General features: G+C 41.5%; 2 protein-coding genes across 5 annotated transcripts in view; one reads left to right on the forward strand and one right to left on the reverse strand.

The window, feature by feature from the left end:
• The first annotated feature begins 3,403 nt into the window (after nt 1-3,403).
• The window catches only part of TAF1B (TATA-box binding protein associated factor, RNA polymerase I subunit B), an 81,061-nt gene continuing 63,908 nt past the window's right edge, over nt 3,404-20,556 (forward strand). The window contains exons 1-5 of one of the 4 annotated variants that reach the window (XM_021669023.2): nt 3,404-3,520; nt 5,179-5,277; nt 9,003-9,090; nt 11,435-11,532; nt 14,771-14,866. Coding sequence is in view for 2 of the 4 variants with exons in the window: in XM_021669020.2 (XP_021524695.2) it covers nt 3,503-3,520; nt 5,179-5,277; nt 9,003-9,090; nt 11,435-11,532; nt 14,771-14,866 (399 nt within the window). In the remaining 2 variants the exon portion in view is untranslated. Of the gene's footprint in view, nt 3,521-5,178; nt 5,278-9,002; nt 9,091-11,434; nt 11,533-14,770; nt 14,867-15,151; nt 15,226-20,556 lie in introns of those variants that run through there. The other 3 variants (XM_021669020.2, XM_012438858.2, XM_021669022.2) reach the window with 3 other exon arrangements.
• Nucleotides 18,281-19,317, reverse strand: LOC135269651 (kinesin-like protein KIF9). The gene has a single exon (XM_064363840.1). It carries the CDS (start codon nt 19,132-19,134, stop codon nt 18,379-18,381), a length of 756 nt encoding a protein of 251 aa, XP_064219910.1. The 5' UTR covers nt 19,135-19,317; the 3' UTR covers nt 18,281-18,378.

Raw genomic sequence — 20,556 nt, forward strand, 5'->3', positions numbered from 1 at the left:
GTTTTAGGTTTTTGCACATTACCTAATTGTGTATTGCCTAAATTGATTCTATTTCAAAAACCCATTTCTAGGCTGGGTAAGGTGGCTCATGCCTGTAATCCCAGCACTTTGGGAGGCCGAGGCATGTGGATCCCTTAAGGCCAGGAGTTTCAGACTAACCTGTCCAACATAGTGAAACCCCATCTTTATTTCAAAAATAAAAAAGAACCAATTTCTGTAAGCTAGCTTTTACTGTGTAACAAACTACCTCAAAATAGTGGCTTAAAACAATCACATTTTGTTGACTCACAGTTCTTCTGTTCCACCTAGCATCAGCTGTGATCATACGCTAGGCTGCGTACAGGAAGTAACTGGGGGGGAAAAAAAAAGGACGTAACTGGGCTGTGTGGGGAGGTCCAAGAAGGCTTCATCACATGTCTGCTACTTCAGACCTTCTCTGTTACACCTGGCTAGCTTTGGCTTCCTCACAGCATGGTTGTCTCAAGGTAGTTGGACTTTTATTAGTCCATTTTCATACTGCTATAAGGAACTCTCCCAGACTAGGTAATTTATAAAGAAAAGAGGTTTAATTGACTCACAGTTCTGCATGGCTAGGAAGACCTCAGGAAATGTAAAATAATGGGGAAGGCACTTCTTCACGGGGCAGCAGGAGAGAGACTGAGTGCCAGCAGGGGACACGCCAGACACTTGTAAAACTGTGTTTACAGATCTGGTGAGAGCTCACTCACTATCACAAGAACAACATGGAGGAAACAGCCCCCATGATCTGATTACCTCCACCTGGTCCCGCCCTTGATACATGGGGATTATGGGGATTATAATTCAAGATGAGATTTTGGGTGAGGCCACAGCCAAATCATATCAGACTTGCCTTGACTGCTGGCATTCAGGAAGGAGCATTCTAAAAAGAGCAGAAGCTGCAAAGACATCGTTTTGGAAGTTGCACAACACCATTGAAACAGCATTCTATTGGTGAAAGCTGGCCAAAAGTCCAGTCCACAGTCGAGGGGAATGGACGTCATCTTTCAATGGGAGGAGTGGCAAAGAATTCAGTTTTCACAAACGTAACGAATTGCACATCGTTATGTTTGTGAGATTCATCCATTTTTTGTCGCGGTTGCTGTTTTTTTTTTTTTTTTTTTTGACACAGAGTCTTGCTCTGTTGCCCAGGCTGGAGTGCAATGGTGCGATCTTGACTCACTGCAACCTCCACCTCCCAGGTTCAAGTGATTCTCCTGCCTCAGCCTCCCAAGTAGCTGGTGCACGCCACCATACCCAGCTAATTTTTTTGTATTTTAGTAGAGATGGGGTTTCACCCTGTTGCCCAGGCTGATCTCGAACTCCTGAGCTCAGGCAATCCGCTTGCCTCGGCCTCCCAAAGTGCTAAGATTACAGGCATGAGCCACTGTGCTTGGCTCATTCATTTTGTTGTATGTAGCAGTTATTCATTTATTTCATTACTGTATTCCATTTTATGACTGTATTACAGTTTATGCATTCACCCGTTAATGAACATTTGGTTGTAATATTTTGCTATGATAAAGCTTTATGAAAGTAATCGGACATGCCTTTTGGTGACCATATGCATATACACTCATTTCTCTCGGGAATATATCTAGGAGTGAAATTGCTGGGTTATAATTAGCATATATTTAGCTCCACTTCCAAGTAATTTTCCAAAATGCTTCTGCCAATTCACACTCCCATCAGCAATGTAGAAAAGATTCAGTTTATCCATATTCAGTTTATCAATATCCTTGATATTTGCAGTCTTTTTAATTTTAGCCATCCTGGTAGGTGTTAGGTGGTATCTCATTGCTCATTGTGGTTTTAATTTGTATTCTTCTTCTTTTTTTTTTTCTTTCTTTTTTTGAGACAGAGTCTCATTCAGTTGCCTAGACTGGAGTGCAATGGCACCATCTCGGCTCACTGCAACCTCTGCCTCCCAGGTTCAAGCGATTCTTGTGCCTCAGCCTCCCAAGTAGCTGGGATTACAGGCATGCAATACCACACACAGCTAATTTTTGTATTTTTAGCAGAGATAAGGTTCTGTCATGTTGGTCAGGCTGGTCTCGAACTCCTGGCCTCAAGTATCCACCTGCCCCAGCTTCCTAAAGTGCTGGGATTGCAGGCGCAAGCCACCACGCCTGGCCTATTTTTTTCTTAAAAATTTGGTAGAATTTACCAGCTATGCCATTTCAGGGAGTTTTTTTTTTTTTTTTTAACTTATGGAGTCGACTTCTTAAACAGATATAGGATTGTTCAGATTTTCTATTTCTTCTTGCATATCTTTTAATAACTTGTTTTTCTAGGAATTTGTTCATTTCTTCCAAATTTTCACATTTATTGACCTAGAGTTATCTTTTTAATGTGTGTGGTATTTGTAGTGATATCACTATATATTGGTTAGTGATGTCACTGGTAAAAGTTTATTTTGATTTTCTTAGTCCATTGCTTAGACTAGAGCACAGTGGTCTGATTATAGCTCACTGCAGCCTTGAACTCCTGGGCTCAAGCAAACCTCTAATCTCATCCTCCCAAGTAGCTAGGACTGCAGGTGCGCACCACCAACCTAGGCTCTTCTTTACTTTTTGATCAGTCTTTCTAGAGTTTATCAAATTTATTTGTCTTTTGAGAGAGCTAATGTTAGTTTGTTAAGACTCTCTTCTTAGCCGGGCGCGGTGGCTCACGCTTGTAATCCCAGCACTTTGGGAGGCCAAGGCGGGTGGATCACGAGGTCAAGAGATCGAGACCATCCTGGTCAACACGGTAAAACCCCGTCTCTACTAAAAATACAAAAAATTAGCTGGGCATGGTGGCGCATGCCTGTAATCCCAGCTACTCAGGAGGCTGAGGCAGGAGAATTGCCTGAACCCAGGATGCGGAGGTTGCGGTGAGCCGAGATTGCGCCATTGCACTCCAGCCTGGGTAACAAGAGCGAAACTCCGTCTCAAAAAAAAAAAAAAAAGAAAGGGGGGGTGCTCACAGAACATCTAATTCTTACAGAGGAGGAAACTGAGGCACAAGTAAGCAGGAGAGCCGCGATTAGAAACCTAGGTCTAACTCACAGCTCGTGAGCTTTCCTCCAAACCCCGAGGATTCCCCTTAAAAAAACCCAGTGAGGGTCGAGACCCGGAGGGCAGAACCCGCGCTCGCGAGCCCCGCCCTGCGCAACACCCCCAGCAGCCTGATGAGTAAGTCGGTCTCGGAATGGATGACCGTCGGAACAGAGTTTGATCGAATCACTCAGCAGTAGGCGTCGCCCACTTTCTTACTGGTTGGTTTTGGTTCCCAGTAGTAGGAAAGGAAGACAGGCTGCGAGGGGGCTGCCGGCTTTGCTGAGCCTCGCCCCCGTTGGTGCGGTTTCGCTGCCGCGCAGGCGCACGGAATCCTAAGTCCGGGGCTTGCGTTTCCGGCCGGAAGGCTTCTCCCGCCTCTCCCGGAAGCTGCTCGCGCTAGTCGGGTAACGGGTCCCGGAGGTGGCAACTGCCGCGGCGCCGCGATGGACCTCGAGGAGGCGGTAAGGAGGCGGTGCGCCTGGCGGGCCCTGACTGTCGGGGCCGAAGGGAAGAGAAGCTGAGGAGGAGCGGCGGAGGCTGTGGGCTGGGGCGGCCACCGGTTGGAGGAAGGCGGGGCTCAGGGCTGCGGGGCGGGGTGAGGTCTGGGGCTGGCGGGCCGCGTGCGCGCGCGGCTTTGGTAAAAAGGCTGGAGTTTCTGGCTCCGCGAGGTTGTGGGTGAGGGAGGGTGTGGTGTTTGTCGTTATGGGTGTGTTTAAGGATGAAGTTGTGGGTTTCGTGGGGTGGCCACCCACCGGGCTCATCCTCTCGAGACTGGACCACCTACAAGTTCCCTTTGATGCCGGGGTGGGTGAGGGAGGGGCAGGGCTTGGAACCTGAGATGCCTCCTGGTAACCCCTGTCGGTCTCTCTGGGAATCCTCACCACAGTCTTCTTCAGGGATTCTAAATTAAGATTTGGGAACTCCCCAAATTGTCCAGCTCACTGCAACCTCCACCACCCAGGTTCATTCATCGTAGTGTTAGTACGGGGTCACTGAACACTACCAAGTCGCCAAAATTAATTTGGCATGCCTTTTTTTTTTTTTTTTAAAGCTACTGCGTAAAATGACACATTTTCGTTTTTTCTTTTTGAGACAAGGTCTCACTTTGTCTCCCAGGCTGGAGCGCAGTGGCAAGATGACGGCTTACTGCAGCGTTGACTTGCTGGGCTCGAGAGATCCTCCCGCCTCAGCCTCCCAATTAGCTAGGACTACCCCTCCCAATTAGCGAGCCACCACTACTGGCTAATTTTTTCTTATTTTTTGTAGGGGCGGGGGTCTCGCTATGTTGCCCAGACTGGTATTGAACTCCTGGGCTCAGGTGATCTTCCTGCCTCAGCCTCCCAAAGTGTTGGGATTACAGGGGTGAGCCCTCACACTCAGCCAGGTGGCACACACTTTGATGGCATTAAATAATACTCGATAGTTAGGTCAACGCTAATAAACTCCAAAGAGTTGGGAATCACAGAACTAGGTCTGTATATACAGAAGCAGTACTGTCTTATAGTAGATGCCCAAAAAATGTTTTTTGAATGATGGATGGCTAACTTCTGTAAATGCTAGGCTGAGGAATTAATAATTATAACTCACCATTAGCTAGTGTATACCCAGACTAGGGACCATGTCTGTTTGAATCCCTAGCACCTAGTAACATGCCTAGTACACACATAGTTGATTCCTTATGTTGCCGAGTGAATAAATCAAAACTTGAAACTAGTACAAATCTAGTTCCTCTGTGGCTTATGCTTTTAGTGTCCTGGAAGAGTTCCCAATGGTATTTGCATTTTTAAAAAGTCTTCTCTCTGCTTAAGTTTATCATCTTTCTCACAGCATTTTCAAGGAGCTTTGTTTACTCATCTTTGTTTCCAGTTTACCCCATCACCTCCTTTTCTCTTTTTTCCTCTCACACTGCATATTTCAATAAATTTCCTCCAATAGTTTAATTTGGTTTCATACCACTCCTCTCCTTGTTTGCAGATAATCTCTCTGATATGTTTTCTATTGTCTATGATTTTTTATTTATAAAGTCGCCAGGAACCCACTAAGTAGAACTGCAGGGTTTAGGTATAATGTACTGAACGTGGCTTGATGGGAACACCTTTTCTATCCTCTTCTCCCATAGAAAGAGTTTAAAGAACGCTGTACTCAGTGTGAGGCTGTCTCATGGGGTCTTACTGATGAAGGCAAATACTACTGCACTTCCTGCCACAATGTTACAGAGGTAAGTAACAAACACCATTTATGAATTTGCATATGTTTTAAAAATTGCTATTTCAGCCTGATATGTAGTCTAAATCCCAAAGATTTGGTTGATTTTTGTCACTCATGCAATGACAAATTTCCAAGGATGCGAGTGGTCGTAGGTACTTACACATAGGTTAAGGAATTTGTGAATTAGATTGAGGATGAGTTTTTGAAATTGTGTTGAGCCACGTTTATAAATGATTTCTTATTCAGAGTGTTGGCTGAAGGGAAATAATTAAAGTTGTACTTAGAAGGTGATACTTTTCTTTTTATTGGTTAGTACTTATTTACTTTTTTTTAATGTGTCATAGTGGCTCAGAGGTTTGGAAGATGGAATGTTAGAAAGCTTGAGAACTGTTGGGAATATTTTGGAACTATGCTTCATTATCCTGTTATCTTTGTATAGTACCTTATAGATTACAAAGTGTTTTTGGCTTCGTTATTGCATTTCCTGCTCATCACAAACTGTGAGAGGTACTGTTACGCCTACTGATAGGGCTCACAAGTTGAGTGAGTTTGCCAAAGTTACATGAATACTGCGTGTTGAGCCAGGACCTGAATGTAATGTGAGTTTTCTGTCTTCAGTGTTTGTTTTACCCATCACACCTGCCTCTTAAAGTAGAGATTGTCATACTGTCCTGTGTAACCTTGGAAACAAGCCCACCTTCACATTGTGAGTGCTAGGTCCTATTGTGAATACACCTGCAGGCCCGCATCACCAAAACAATCAAGGGTGTAGACAGTCTGCTACTGAACAGGCTAAATGTGCCAGGACTCTCTTCTGGGGAAAAGGATTTCCTCAAAGTCTACAGAGCCAGGAAGGAACAAATGTTACCTTCACCATACAGGCCTAAGAAAGGCAAATTTGGGACAAGTAAATGTAACCAAGTAGACTTCTGCTTCTGGCTAAGATGGAGTAACAGAGACCAGATTTACCTTCGTTCCTTAAACAACGAAAAACCTGGACAAAATATATGAAGTGAGTAAAAGGAAAAAATTTTTCCCTTGAAAAAACTGGTGAATTGAGTTTGCAAGTCTGTTACACAAGTGCTTTTCCTTGAGACAGTGTTCTTTAGTCTGCAGCCAGAATGCATATCTCTGCTTCATGTTTAGTCACACAGAATGTTAAAAAGATCTCTACTCACTTGATGAAATTGTTGGGGTGATGGAGATATTTATTATGTTGATTATAGTGATGGTTTCGTAGTTTGTGTGAGTGTGTGCGTGTCTGTGTATGTCAGATTGTGCACTTGACAGATGTGCTGTTTGGTCCTCACCTTCAGTGTGTAGTGAGGAGCTAACAGTTTTACTCACTCTTGCTTTTGTACTGTAGTGTAGTTATAAACGCAGTGAAGAAAGAGTGTGTCTGATGGAATATTTGCCATTAGTAGTTGAAGTCAGAATACTATTTTTATGGGAATTGAACTACGTTAACTAATTGCTTTTCTAGCTGATTTTGATAATGTTTCCATTTGATTCTGTTTGGTCAAATCTGCTGCAGTCATTTTTTAATTTGCAAGAATCTAATACCACTACCTAGCTCCCCATTTGAAAGACTGTCAACCCGTATGGAGTAACTAGGCAAGAATGGAGAGTTCATGAAGTTGGACAAATCTTTACAAAGATCAAGAACCTAGCTCACTGCCTTCCTTTCAGACGATAGGCTTAAAGGAAAAAAAAGTTATGTGTTGCACAAATTCAGTAGTTATTCTTGTCTTTCCGGAGATCTAGCCATGTTCTTCACATAGAATGTGAGAATGTGATGTAGTTGGGGCTTCCTGGAGTTGAGCAGTGTGGCGATGTTGAAATATTGTGAGCGGGGAATGGCCTGTGAAACTATTACAGCTATGAAAAATGGAAGTCGTGGTACAACTTGCCCTATCTTTCTGCCCCTTTTATTGCCCTCCCTCTTCCTCTGTATATAACTCTCAAGCTCTGGGCACACTGCAGTCTGGGAAAGGCCTTCTGAATTGATAAAGGAACCAAATGTTATCCTGGTATATTTTATCCAGGAAAAAAACTGTAAAGTCATAAGTCTGTTCAATTTAGACGATAGATATTTTTGCAAGAGTTTCATGGGTATTTAAAAAGGTGTAGACTAGACTTGTATGATTTAATAGATTTTTATGATTACAAGAGCAATGAATGATTACTGTAGAAAATTTGGAAATTATGAAGATGAAAGCTAAAATCACCAGTAATTTTTCCTGTGTATGAAATGGAGAAAGTGATGTGTGAGTACTGTTCAATCTTTGCCTTAACAATTTGGAAAAATACTTGATCTAAACATTTGCAGGCATTGTTATAGATTGTAAATATTGTAAATATTCCAGAATAGCCATTCAGTAATTTAATTAATTAGAGCTCTGGTTTTAGAGGTTTCACTTTTTCTTGTTTTTTGCTTTTTCACATTTTGTGTAGTACAGATTTTAAGTCTTTTTTTCTGGCTACCCTTTATAAGTTTTACTTGTCCTTGCTAGATGACGGCTTTTGTATTTATTCTGACGTGTCTTACGTTCTCAGTGTGGCCAACCCAGTATACCAGAATTGCTTTGAATATGGTTTCTGTGATTAGAGAGACTACATTCCAAAAATCCTGTTGGTAGAGACGTATCTTTTATTCTTATGGAAAGTTAAAAGATAAATTTCATTCCAAATCTCTAAATTTAGAAAAACAGTAATGTCTCCTGTTGGTCAAAAATCGTCACCTTTCTTCTGGCATTAAGACTCATAATGGGAACATTTATTCTACTTTATGGAATAAAATGTTGCTCCATTCAACTCGGTGGGGTGCAGTGGCTCACACCTGTAATCCCAACACTTTGGGAGGCCAAGGTAGGCGGATCACCTGAGGTCGGGAGTTCGAGACCAGCCTGACCAACATGGATAAACCCCGTCTCTACTAAAAATACAAAATTAGCTAGGCATGGTGGCATATGCCTGTAATCCCAGCTACTTGGGAGGCTGAGGCAGGAGAATCGTTTGAACCCAGGAGGCGGAGGTTGCAGCGAGCCAAGATTGTGCCATTGCACTCCAGCCTGGGCAACAAGAGCGAAACTCTGTCTCCAAAAAAATCAAAAACAAAAACAAAAAAAGACTCAACACTTTATTTTTAGTTGTGGGAGAGCCAGAGTCTTTGATACTTGCCATTGAGAGCAGTTGGGATTGAAGACTCTGGTATGAATTATACTAACCATTTTAGTCATTCTAAAATTCTATAAGTTTGATTAAAAATAAAATGTAATGAGTACTTTTATAATTTCAGAAATGAAAGTAGTTTTAGAGTATTATTCAAAGACATGGAAAAGAAGGCCAAAACTAATCTGTCTGTAGGTTAGGCATTACCAGTTACAATAAATACATTAAGTTATTTTAATACTGAAGTGTATTTTGTGTGGAGAAAAAAGTGAGTAAATTTGACTTTTGGTTTGTAAAAGTTAAAAAGTGATTTAAAGTAAAAGTTTATTCATTTAACAAATACTTTATGGTTACCGTATTCCAGGCACTGTTTTAGGTAATGAGAAATTTTGAATCAAGAAACAACAGAAATATTAACTGGAATGTTAAAAGATTTTTAATTTTCCCAAGATTTTACCATCCTCAGTCCTGGCACTCACAGTTTGGTTCATTAGAAAATGCTTGGAAATATGCTTAGGGGGATGTAAAACTATCTCTTTAATGGTCTTGTTCTGTTTCCTGTAGAGATCTAAGGAAGTTATAAACACTGATGTTATTCCTAATACCCAGATAAAAACCCTCAACCGGGGGCTTAAAAGAAAAAATAACTCTGGTAAGTTCTTTCTTCACATGTGCTTAACATTCTTTATTCACATCTTTCACCTTCATGATGTGAGACATGGAATGGAATTTTAAGTAGATTCTAGAGAAAATGCCAGATTTTATCTACTGGCATATGTTCTTCTATGTCTGTTATTCATTGTGGTGAATATGATCTCCTGTGCTTTTATAGACAAAATACTTATTTTCTGAAATAATTCAGCTGTGGAATTGTTAGGAAGTTGAATACAATATTGAGCTTCCAGAAATCTGTTTCTCATGTTGAATTTTTAACACACCCATTGGGAAAATTATTTTCCGTTAAAATGGCCCCAGCATGAGTGTGCTTTGAAAGGTAAAGTGTTTTATTAATCCAGTGAGTCCATAAAATTAACCATTATTGAGAAGGATCTTAGGTAAAGTGTAACTGATGCTTTTTATTTTTATGACTAAGTACCTAGGACCAAATTCCCAAGTTTGAAATGAGGCTAATGATAATGGGGACTCTTCTATATGAGATAGCTTTAAGGATACACACACATTAAAAAAATATATATATATATTTATATGTGTGTATTTATGAAATATTTATATAAAATACATTGACATTCTTTTTTTTTTTTGAGACGGAGTCTCGCTTTGTTGCCAGGCTGGAGTGCAGTGGCACAATCTTGGTTCACTGCAGCCTCTACCTCCCGGGTTCAAGCGATTCTTCTGCCTCAGCCTCCCAAGTAGCTGGGACTACAGGTGCGTGCCACCATGCCCAGCTAATCTTTGTATTTTTAGTAGAAACAGGGTTTTACCATGTCGGCCAGATGGTCTCGATCTCTTGACCTCATGATCCTCCCATCTTGGCCTCCCAAAGTACTGGGATTATAGGCATGAACCACCACACCCGGCCACATTAATATTCTTAGATGAATAACAGTGAATGCCTAAATGCTATTTCATGTTTCTGTTTAGCCTTTAGTAGTGACTATTTTTATTAGGCTAAAACCTGATTAATTTTTGTTAAATTTTGTCAGAGTAAAACCTGATTAATTTGGTCTTGACCTATTTAAATAGTTAAAATGTGTAGTTTAGACGTACATTTCTTAAGGAACTCAGGTGCTTTATATTAGGTATTAAGTGTCTTACAGTCAACCTCATTGCCCTTCATTTCTTCATTTGTAAAGTGAGAACAAAATATCATCCATTGTGGAAAATAGGAACACAGATTCAGAATTTAAAATAAACCTTATCAGTTTCTGAGAACAGCATGCAAGAAGAAGAGGGAGTATATGCATATAGCTTGAAGAGTTTAAACTTCCTTTACTTATGGACCCATCAAAATTACTGGCTTTTCTGTTAGACTCTTACAACCTGAGACCCTTCTTGGGAAAGAACTGGGTTAGTCAGCAGGGATGGGGAGACTTTGTGACATTCAGTTAAGGGAGAAGAGTTGAATACTCTGGCATTCTACAGAGAAGAAATCTTGAAGTCAGTAACAGACCTCAGAAGCTCCATGTAAAAAGTACTGATAACAAGCTTTTGGAAGAGTTACAGTATTTTTCCAGTGGTAAGGGGTAAAACATAAGGGTCGTCACAGACTTTTCTTTCAGCCGGTAGTTGTCGTTAAACATGTAACTCTGTCTGTTGTGGTGGCAGGTTTCTTCACAATCTCTCTTAGGGTGGTTTTGAGTATTCAAGAAAATAACCCACTTAAAATACCCAGCACACACTTGGCACCTAGGCTGAGATCAGTATTAGTACCTTGCTTTAATTTTCTCCTTATAACCTAGAACCATTTCAGAAAAAGCAGAATGCCATTGAGCAGTTTATTTTATTTGAACATTCTTATTGCCATTTCTTACACTCCTGTATCATGAGATCTTGACATTCATTCATTCATTCACTAAAAATTCACTCTTCCCTTGTGAGAGGCAACAGAAAAGTAGTGGAAGCAGTGACTGAGTATTTTCATTTAGGATTCTGCTGGGCATCGTTCAGGAAAATACACATTTTTAAAACTTGTTTCACTTTTTTTTAACATGGTGACTATTCATTTTTTTGCTTTTAGGTTAATATTTCAGAAAAAATATAGATAATGGAAAACATTTGAAATCTGAAATTATATAAAATATTTAGTTTCAGCATTTGGTTACACATTTGCTAGGTTGTAAACAAGAGACTATAAGAATGGAAACCTTTTTCAATGGTACAAAAAAATTCAAGTCACTGAGCTGCTAAGTTCTGGGTTAATTTTAAAAAAAGGAAAAATTCAAGTCCTAATGTGTAAAACACAAATTGTAACTGTAGTAGCATTAAGGTTAGTAAATTAGGAATGCAAATGCTAAAATATGCTATTTGTCATTTAGAAAAAGGCTGGGATTGGTATGTGTGTGAAGGTTTCCAGTACATTCTTTATCAACAAGCAGAAGCCTTAAAGAACCTTGGAGTAGGCCCAGAGTTAAAGGTAAATACATTTGTGACTAGATGCTAATTTTACATATTATTCTTAAAGAACAGTAAGAGTTAGAGTGGAACTAAGGAGAAATCAGTAATAATACTAGGGCTACTGGAAGAAAAATTTTTCTGATGTTTTTGCTTTAATCCTTTTATTAGGCCAGCAATTCTGGAAGTGTGTTCTACAGGATGTAAATAAGCAATACATCCGAAAGAAAAATTTAAAGGTTTTAGTCTTCAGATACTTGGGAAACAACAGGTTAAATAAAGTAAAACTCAAATAACTTTGGGGGTTTATTAGTACCTTTTGTGTGTTAATGTGCTTCTTTAATTTCCAGGAAACGTCCTGTGTGGTGTTCACAATTTGATAACAAAATCGTTTGGTGCATGTACATAACATCTGTCAGGACTCGAGTTCCACAGAGTGTGCTTTGGACAATGATATGTTGAACCAGTGGTTCACCTGAGTGTGCATCAGAATCACCTGGAGGGCTTGATAAAACACCAATCACTAGACCTTAGTCCCAGAATTTCTAAGTTAGTAGAAGGAGTAGGGCCTAAGAATGTGCATTTCTAATGAGTTCTTAAGGGACACTGATGCTTCCGGTGCAGGGACCACACTTTGACTTTGCTGCCTCCCTGGAGCAACATAGTATTTCTGCAGTTACTTGAATTTCATATTTCTTCATCTAGTACAAGCCATTTCTGGAATGCTTTAAAAAGCATTTTTTAGCAACAAGTTGTTCACTTGCTTCATATTCTTCATTGGAAACCAACTGTTGAGATATCCAGCCTAGTTGGGGAGAGGGATTTATGCATATGTGAAATGAGTAGACATGAATTTATATGGTAATATACTCAAGTGATTTTTTTTTAAGGTGTAGAGTCTTGCTCTGTCACCTAGGCTGGAGTGCAGTGGCATGATCTTGGCTCACTGCAACCTCCACCTCCCATGTTCAAGCAGTTCTCCTGTCTCAGCCTCCCGAGTAGCTGGGACTACAGGTGTACGCCACCACACCCCGCTAATTTTTTGTATTTTGGTAGAGACAGGGTTTCACCATGTTACTCAGGCTGGTCTCAAACTCCTGAGCTCAGGCAGTCTGCCTGCTTCGGCCTCCCAAAGTGCTAGGATTATAGGTGTGAGCCACCACCTCACTCATAAGTGATATTACTCATAAGTGATATTAAAGGCAAAAAGAGAACAGAGAAAGATCAATGTGGGCTGCAGTCACCAAGGAAATATTTGTAGAGGAGCCTTTGCTGTTCAAACTGGTGGTTGGGGCAAGCCAAAACAGAACAACCACGATTCCAGTGCACGGCCTAAATGGATGCTGGGCCTACCTTGAAAGGCATTAAGAATTAAAAATTTGCCGGGCACGGTGGCTTACACCTGTAATCCCAGCACTTTGGGAGGCCGAGGCGGGTGGATCACGAGGTCAAGAGATCGAGACCATCCTGGTCAACACGGTGAAACCCCATCTCTACTAAAAATACAAAAAACTAGCTGGGCATGGTGGCACGTGCCTGTAATCCCAGCTACTCAGGAGGCTGAGGCAGGAGAATTGCCTGAACCCAGGATGCGGAGGTTGCGGTGAGCCGAGATTGCGCCATTGCACTCCAGCCTGGGTAACAAGAGCGAAACTCCGTCTCAAAAAAAAAAAAAGAATTAAAAATTCAAAAACATGAAACAACAGGGGCTAACCCATTATAGTCATTGCATTAGGTATGATGGCTGATAGTGAAGGTTTGTGATCTAATTTCTCGTTACGTAGTTATTCTATGCATAAATGTTTAAAAATAGTTCTATATAGTTACACACTATATAGCTGTAGCAGAGTTTATTCCTATGTGGCTTTATGCTCACTTCATTAGGGGTTAATTCTGAAAGCAATTTTTCTGAAATTAGCCGGTGAGCATAACTGTTTAGACCTGATCAGTTGAGTAGCATTATGCCACATACAGAGGCTCCAGAATCAGAACTGACTTCAAATCCTATTTATAGTTTTTCTACTTACTGGCTGGGTAATCTTGGCCAAGTTACTCAGTTTCTTCAATGGTAAAATGAAGCTAATAATAGCTGTCTTACAATATTGTGTTATAGCTAAGGGATGCCTGCTACCTAGTAGATGATGAATAAATGGAAAAGTCTTTTTGTTTTGTTTGTTTTTTGAGACAGGGTCTTGCTCTGTTGCCCAGGCTGGAGTGCAGTGACCTGATCACAGCTCACTGCAGCCTCAACCTCCCAGACTTAAGTGATCCTGCCACCTCAGCCTCCTAAGTAGCTGGGACTACAGGCGTTTGCCACCACACCTGGCTAATTTTTAAAAATTTTTTGTAGAGACAAGGTCTACTACGTTGCCCAGGCTGGTCTCGAACTCCGGGACTCAAGCAATTTCTCCCACCTTGGTCTCTCAAAGTCTGGGGATTACAGTAGTGAGCCACTGTGCCTGGCTGGAAAAGTTTTTTTGTTTAGTTTTACTTTCACTTGGGACTGGTTAGTAAACCTGGTAGCAGCTTTGCTCCTAACTAAAAGTGTAGTCATGTATCAGTTGCCTTCTTACTCTGATCCTTAATTTACTTAATATGCAAAAGAAAAGGACTCAGCTAGGTGATTTTAATGTCCTTTCCTTCTCTAAAATCTACAATTAAGAAGGATTTTTTTCTGCATTTCTCAGGTACCTGATACTTTGATGATATTATAATTTTTTTTTTTTTATCAGACGGAGCCTTTCTCTGTCGCCAGGCTGGAGTGCAGTGGCGCAATCTCGGCTCACTGCAATCTCTGCCTCCTGGTTCAAGCGATTCCCCTGCCTCAGTCTCTGGAGTAGCTGGAACTACAGGTGTGCACCACTATGCCTGACTAACTTTTTATATTTTAGTTTAGACGGGGGTTTCACCATGTTGGCCAGGATGGTCTCAATCTTCAGACCTCGTGATCTGCCTACCTCGGCCTCTGAAAGTGCTAGGATTACAGGCGTGAGCCACTGCGCCCAGCCTATTATAATTCTTTTTAAGGAAAAGCAGGTAGGAGGACATTTAGATGGAAGCCTGAACCAGCCCTCCAGGTGATTCTGACACACAATCAAGCTTGAGAACTACTGGTTTAACATATCAATCCCCAATGTGCATTTTATGGGACTCAGGTTCTGATAGATGCTACATATAGACACCAAACTGTGGTATAGATATGCCTGCACATTTGTCATCATAACCTGAATCACCCACCACTCATTTCCCTTCCACCTTAGAATGACGTTTTACATAATCTTTGGAAGCGCTACCTTCAGAAGAGCAAGCAGGCGTATTGTAAGAACCCAGTTTATACCACTGGAAAGAAACCTACGGTAAGTCACACGTCTGAAAAGTTGGACTAAAAGACATGTCTAGTGAGATGTAGAGATGAAGATGGGTCCATGACCAGTTTGAGTATCTGGGATTATGATGCTTAGCAGAGGATTTTCAATTAAGAGATTTCTGTTAGAGTCCAGAAGGACAGGGTCACTGATTTAAACACTGGAATACAGTTTTTTTCTTCACCTTTTTCCTGCAGTGTGGAATTAATTTTGACATCTTTTTTTTTCTATTCTTTTTTTTTTTTAAAGAAAGAAAAAGAATAAAGAAGAGGAAGAAAAAGGAAGAGAAAGAGAGAGAGAGAATGGGAGTATTGCTTTCTTGCCCAGGCTAGAATGCAGTTTAGTAATGGGTATTGAAAACCTCTTTTATACCAATAATTATACTTGATATAAACAGGAAGGAATAAGGGAAGAAAATAACAAACGAGCAGCCAACCAATATTTCATTTAAACCTATGAAATGCTATGCGATTACTGAGGAGTGATTTACTTCCAATTATGTAGTCACTTATGGAATAGGTGTGAGGTGGTGATGTATGTTTTATGTATTTGAAGTGGAGAGTTCTATAAATGTTTATTAAGTTTACTTGTTCCGGGTCTGAGTTCAAGTCCTGGATGTCCTTGTTAATTTTCTGTCTCGTTGATCTATAAAATCGTTAGCTCTTCTTGTTACATTGATCCTTTTGCCATTATGTAATGTCCTTCTTTGCCTCTTTTGATCTTTGTTGCTTTAAAGTCTACTTTATCAGAGGCGAGAATTGCATCTCCTGCTTTTTATTTATTTGTTTATTTTTACTCTCTGATTGGTTGATAAATCTTCCTCCTTCTCTTTGTTTTGAGTCTTTGTGTATCGTTGCATGTGAGATGGGTCTGGATGCAGCATACCAATGGGTTTTGGCTTTTTATCCGATTAGAATATATATAGGTTTAATACTGGCATTTGATGCTAGCTGGCTGTTTTGCCCATTAGTTAGTGTAAATTTTTCGTTGTGTTAATGTTCTTTTCTTTTTGATATATTTTTGGAAAGGCTGATATTGGTTGTTCCTTTATATGTATAGTGCTTCTTTCAGAAGCTCTTGTAAGGCAGGCCTGGTGGTGGTGAACTCTCTAAGTACTTGTTTGTTTGCAAAAGATTTAATTTTTCCTTCGATTATAAAGCTTAGTTTGGCTGGATAGGAAATTCTGGGTTGAAAGTTCTTTTCTTTAAGGATGTTAAATATTGGTCCCCACTCTTTTCTGGCTTGTAGGGTTTCTGCTGCGAGATCTGCTGTAAGTCTGATAGGTTTCCCTTTATGGGTAACCTGACCTTCCTCTCTGGCTGCCCTTAGTATTTTCTCCTTCATTTCAACCCTAATAAATCTGGCAATTATGTGCCTTGGGGTTGGTCTTCTTGAAGAATATCTTTGTGGTGTTCTCTGTATTATCTGGAGTTGAATATTACCCTGCCTTGCCAGGTTGGGAAAGTTTTCCTGAATGATATCCTGAAGAGTATTTTCCAACTTGGATTCTTTCTCTTCATCACATTCAGGTACACCTATCAAACGTAAATTAGGTCTTTTCACATAGTCCCATATTTCCTGGAGACTTTGCTCATTCCTTTTCATCCTTTTTTCTCCAATCTTGTCTTCTCGTTTCATTTCACTGAGCTGGTTCTCGACTTCTGATATCCTTTCTTCTACTTGATCAATTCGACTGTTTAAACTTGTGCATGCTTTGCGAAGTTCTCGTGTTGTGTTTTTCAGCTCCATCAATTCACTTATATTCCTCTCTAAATTGTCCATTCTCGTTAACATTTCGTCAAACCTTTTTTCAAGGTTCTTAGTTTCTTTGCATTGGGTTAGAACAAGTTCTTTTAATTCACAGAAGTTTCTTATCACCCAGGTTTTGAAACCTGCTTCTGTTATTGGAACACACTCATAATCTATTAAGCCTTGTTCCATTACTGATGAGGAATTGTGATCCCCTGTAGAGGGAGAGGCATTCTGATTTTGAGTATTCTCTGCCTTTTTACGTGGATTTCTTCCCTTCATTATATATTTATCCGTCTGTTGTCTTTGTAATTACCAACTTTCTAACTAGGTCTCTGAGCAGACGTCCAACTTGTTGATTCCCAGCGCCAAAATCAGCAATCCACTGCGCCGGCCACAATAGCGGTGTTAAGATTGATGGTGCTTTTCTGCCTGGGAATCTCTGGACCCTGCACCAAAAACTGGCGCGCTAAGGCATCAGCAAAACTGCCGCACCGGCCACAAGAGTCGCCCTGGCGACACGTGGGGCTCCTCTGCTGGGAATCTCCTGGTCCGTGAGCAACAAATATTCGTCTGTACGTGTGGCGTCCTCTCGTTCTCTGCGCTTTCACTGGGAACTACGAGCCCGAGCTGCTAGTGATCAGCCATCTTGGATCTCTCTTCTGACATCTTATTAGACCAGTTGAAACGTAAAGGAATTTGTGGTTGATTTTCTTTTTTTTTTTTTTTTTTAAATCCAAACTAGAAAGTTATTTTATCCTGTATGCATATAAGACAGTGAATTAAAACCAAAAGTGCTCTGTGGAGATGAGCAAGGGTGTCCTTGGAGGATGCTTCTCTTAGCAGGCAGGCCATGTGTGTTCTCTGTGCTGAGTCCCAGCCTTGGAGTAGAGGGACTGCAGCTGTGGGCAAATGTTTGAGCAACTCCACTAGCAGGCTGGAGTTGTTGGTCTTGTCCTTTAAGGTACTGGTGATGAGGCTCTATTTTCTATGTGCCTGCTGGAGGCCCATCATGGTTTTCAATTATGCTTCTCGACAGCAGAAATGGCTGCAGAGTCATTCTTGTCAATAAGGGTGTACTTCCTGCGCAAAGTGGACTCCACTTCCTGTTCGTGTTGGCTCAGAACCACCCGGAACTGGTTGAACACCTCCTTGATCTGTCTAAGGTTGATTATATTGATCTCATCCAGCGTCCCCTCCAGGTACCTCTGCACCTGGGAGTTGATCTCAGCAATCTGGATTTCGTCCATGGGGTCACAGGTCACAAAGGTGCGGTTGGTCAGGCTGTCACGGATGGCCAGTTCCTGCTTGAGCAGTGCTATTTCGTTCTTCAAGTTCTTGACCATTCTCTCAGCATCATACTTTTCACTGATGGCAGGCTCAATGGTGACTAGCTTCATCCTGCTGGCAAATCTCAGTGAAGACAGCGTTTCCTCTAACTGGGCAGCTTCTCCATAGATGTTAGTCACGAGGACCATATTGCAGTTTCCCCCTAATGAGTCCTTCAGAGAATGAGTGAGCTTGCACTGCCGAAAGGGGATATGGTCCCGCTTCTGGTCCCCGAGGGCAATGATGGCCTGCTCCAGGAACGACAGCGATTTGTTGATGTAGGTGGCTTCCTTCAGGACTCGGCCCTTAGACCCAGACTTCCCCAGCCTCTCTGAGCCTGCCAGATCCACCAAGTTAATTTTGGAAGTGACGTACCTTTCCTCTGATAAGTTCCAGGAATGGGCCTCCAAGTAGATGGTGAAAATTCAGTGAGATCTGGAAGAGTTCTTGTTCATAGTGTGGGAGGCTATAATCCTGTTGGTCTCACCCTGCAAAAGGAGGCTGAATGCATCCTCCTCCCGACTTGTGAGGTGGACTGACAAGCCCTTAATGAAGACCCCTTGAGAGTTTTCCATGATGGTCATTGATGTGACTGAGGGTCCAACACAGGGCAGAGTGGACAGGAGATCAAACAGGTTCTCATTATAGATTTCCAAGTAGGAAACACGCACAGTGATGGCATGTGTGGGGCGTTCTTCAATCATCCTAAAAACCTGCTGCAGTGCACGAGGGAGGATCCCCCGGTGCTTGTAATTCTCAGTTGCCCCCGTCATGGTGTAAGTCTTGCCAGCTCCTGTCTGCCCATAACACATGATGGTGCCATTATAGCCATCGAGGGCCTGAGAAACCACATCCTTTGCAACTGTCTCATAAACCAAGTCCTGGGAGGCATCGTGAAGAACTCCATCCAGCTTGAACGACCAGTCTGTCTGTTGGTTATTGACAACTCCTCTCCGAATGTCTTTTTTTAAGTTAATATCAATGGTTTTATTGTCATCTCCATATTTGATAATTTCATGAGCAAAGTCATTGGTTGGTTTGACACGGACAAATACATGAACTTTTTTCCTAGTACCCATTCTAGCGTTTACCAGGCAGCGACGCTCCCGGGACGCGAAGCTGCAATCGAAGCCACCTGCACTCCCCACGCGGGGCTGGCTGGCTGGGTACACGGTCACCATGGCAACGGGTAGCTTCCGGGAATTCCGGAAGTGTCGAGGGTGGCGGAAATGAAGTCCGAGGTCCTACGTCGAGGATATGGGTGAGGTCATGGCCGAATTGGGAAGACAAGAGATGAGGCCAATCGATCTAGAAAGAACTTGGCAGATGCATGCGTGAAGCGAAGGTCGGGGTAGCGAGAGAACCTGTGGTTGATTTTCTAAATACAAGATAGAGTTTCTATCACTGTACTATTAAAAGAATTTTTGCATATATTGTTCTGTTTGCTTGGAATACCTACTTACTTTATGTGGCATTTCAAGATTCAGCTCAGTTATCATCTCTTAGAAGCCTTTATGTGAAGAAAAATAAATCTGGATATTCTCCTACATCCATCAGAGTAGCTATATTTTTACAGTTTATTTGTAACTGCTTTATGAATGTGCCATATAACATTTTATTTAGGGTTGAGGATGGTTCTACTGCTAAGAAAGGCAAGTTTGATCATTTTTTTTGTTCATTGTTTGGTTTTTATTGAGATGGAGTTTCGCTCTTGTCGCCCAGGCTTAAGTACAATGGCACAGTCTCAGGTCACTGCAACCTCTGCCTCGTGGATTCAAGTGATTCTCCTGCCTCAGCCTCCCAAGTAGCTGGGATTACTGGTACCTGGCACCATGGCTGGCTAATTTTGTATTTTTAGTAGAGATGGGGTTTTACCATGTTGGCCAGGCTAATCTTGAACTCCTGACCTCAGGTGATCCACCTGCCTCAGCCTTCCAAAGTGCTGGGATTACAGTCATGAGCCACCACGCTTGGCCAGTTTCATAATTTTTGATGTGTGGTCAGATACTCCTTAGCATGGGGTCACATCCCCATTAACCCATTGTAAGCTGAAAAGATCTTTAAGTTGAAAATGCAGGCTGAGTGTTATAGCTCACAACTGTAATCTCAACACTTTGAGAGGCTGGGGCAGGAGGATTGCTTTAGCCCAGAAGTTTGAGACCAGCCTGGGTAACATAATGAGACCCCCAACTCTACAAAAAATACAAAAATACGTACCAAGCATAGTGACACATGCCCTATAGTCCCAGCTACTTGGGAGGCTGAGGTGGGAAGAAGACTGTTTGAGCCTAGGAGGTTGAGGCTGCAGTGAGCTGTGATCGCTACTGCACTCCAGCCTGGGCAACAGAGTGAGACCTTGTCTTAAAAAAAGGGAAAAAGGATTTAATATACCTAACCTACTGAACATCATAGCTTAGTCTAGCCCACCTTAAACATGCTCAAGACACTTACATTAGCTTACAGTTGGGCAAAAGTCATCAAACACAAAATCTATTTTATAATAAAGGGTTGAATTTCTCATGTAATTCATTGAGTACTTTACTGAAAATGCAAACAGTATGATTGCATGGGTACTTGAAGTATAGTTTTGACTTTGTGCATAT

This window comes from Aotus nancymaae, unplaced genomic scaffold, assembly GCF_030222135.1.
Source record: "Aotus nancymaae isolate 86718 unplaced genomic scaffold, 86718_ANA_hifiasm-v0.15.2.pri h1tg000057l, whole genome shotgun sequence".
Classification (NCBI taxonomy): Eukaryota; Metazoa; Chordata; class Mammalia; order Primates; family Aotidae; genus Aotus; species Aotus nancymaae.

Bases quoted from the DNA above. Each gene is read 5' to 3' on its own strand.
- LOC135269651 (XM_064363840.1), bottom strand. From the start codon at position 19,134: ATGGTGACCGTGTACCCAGCCAGCCAGCCCCGCGTGGGGAGTGCAGGT.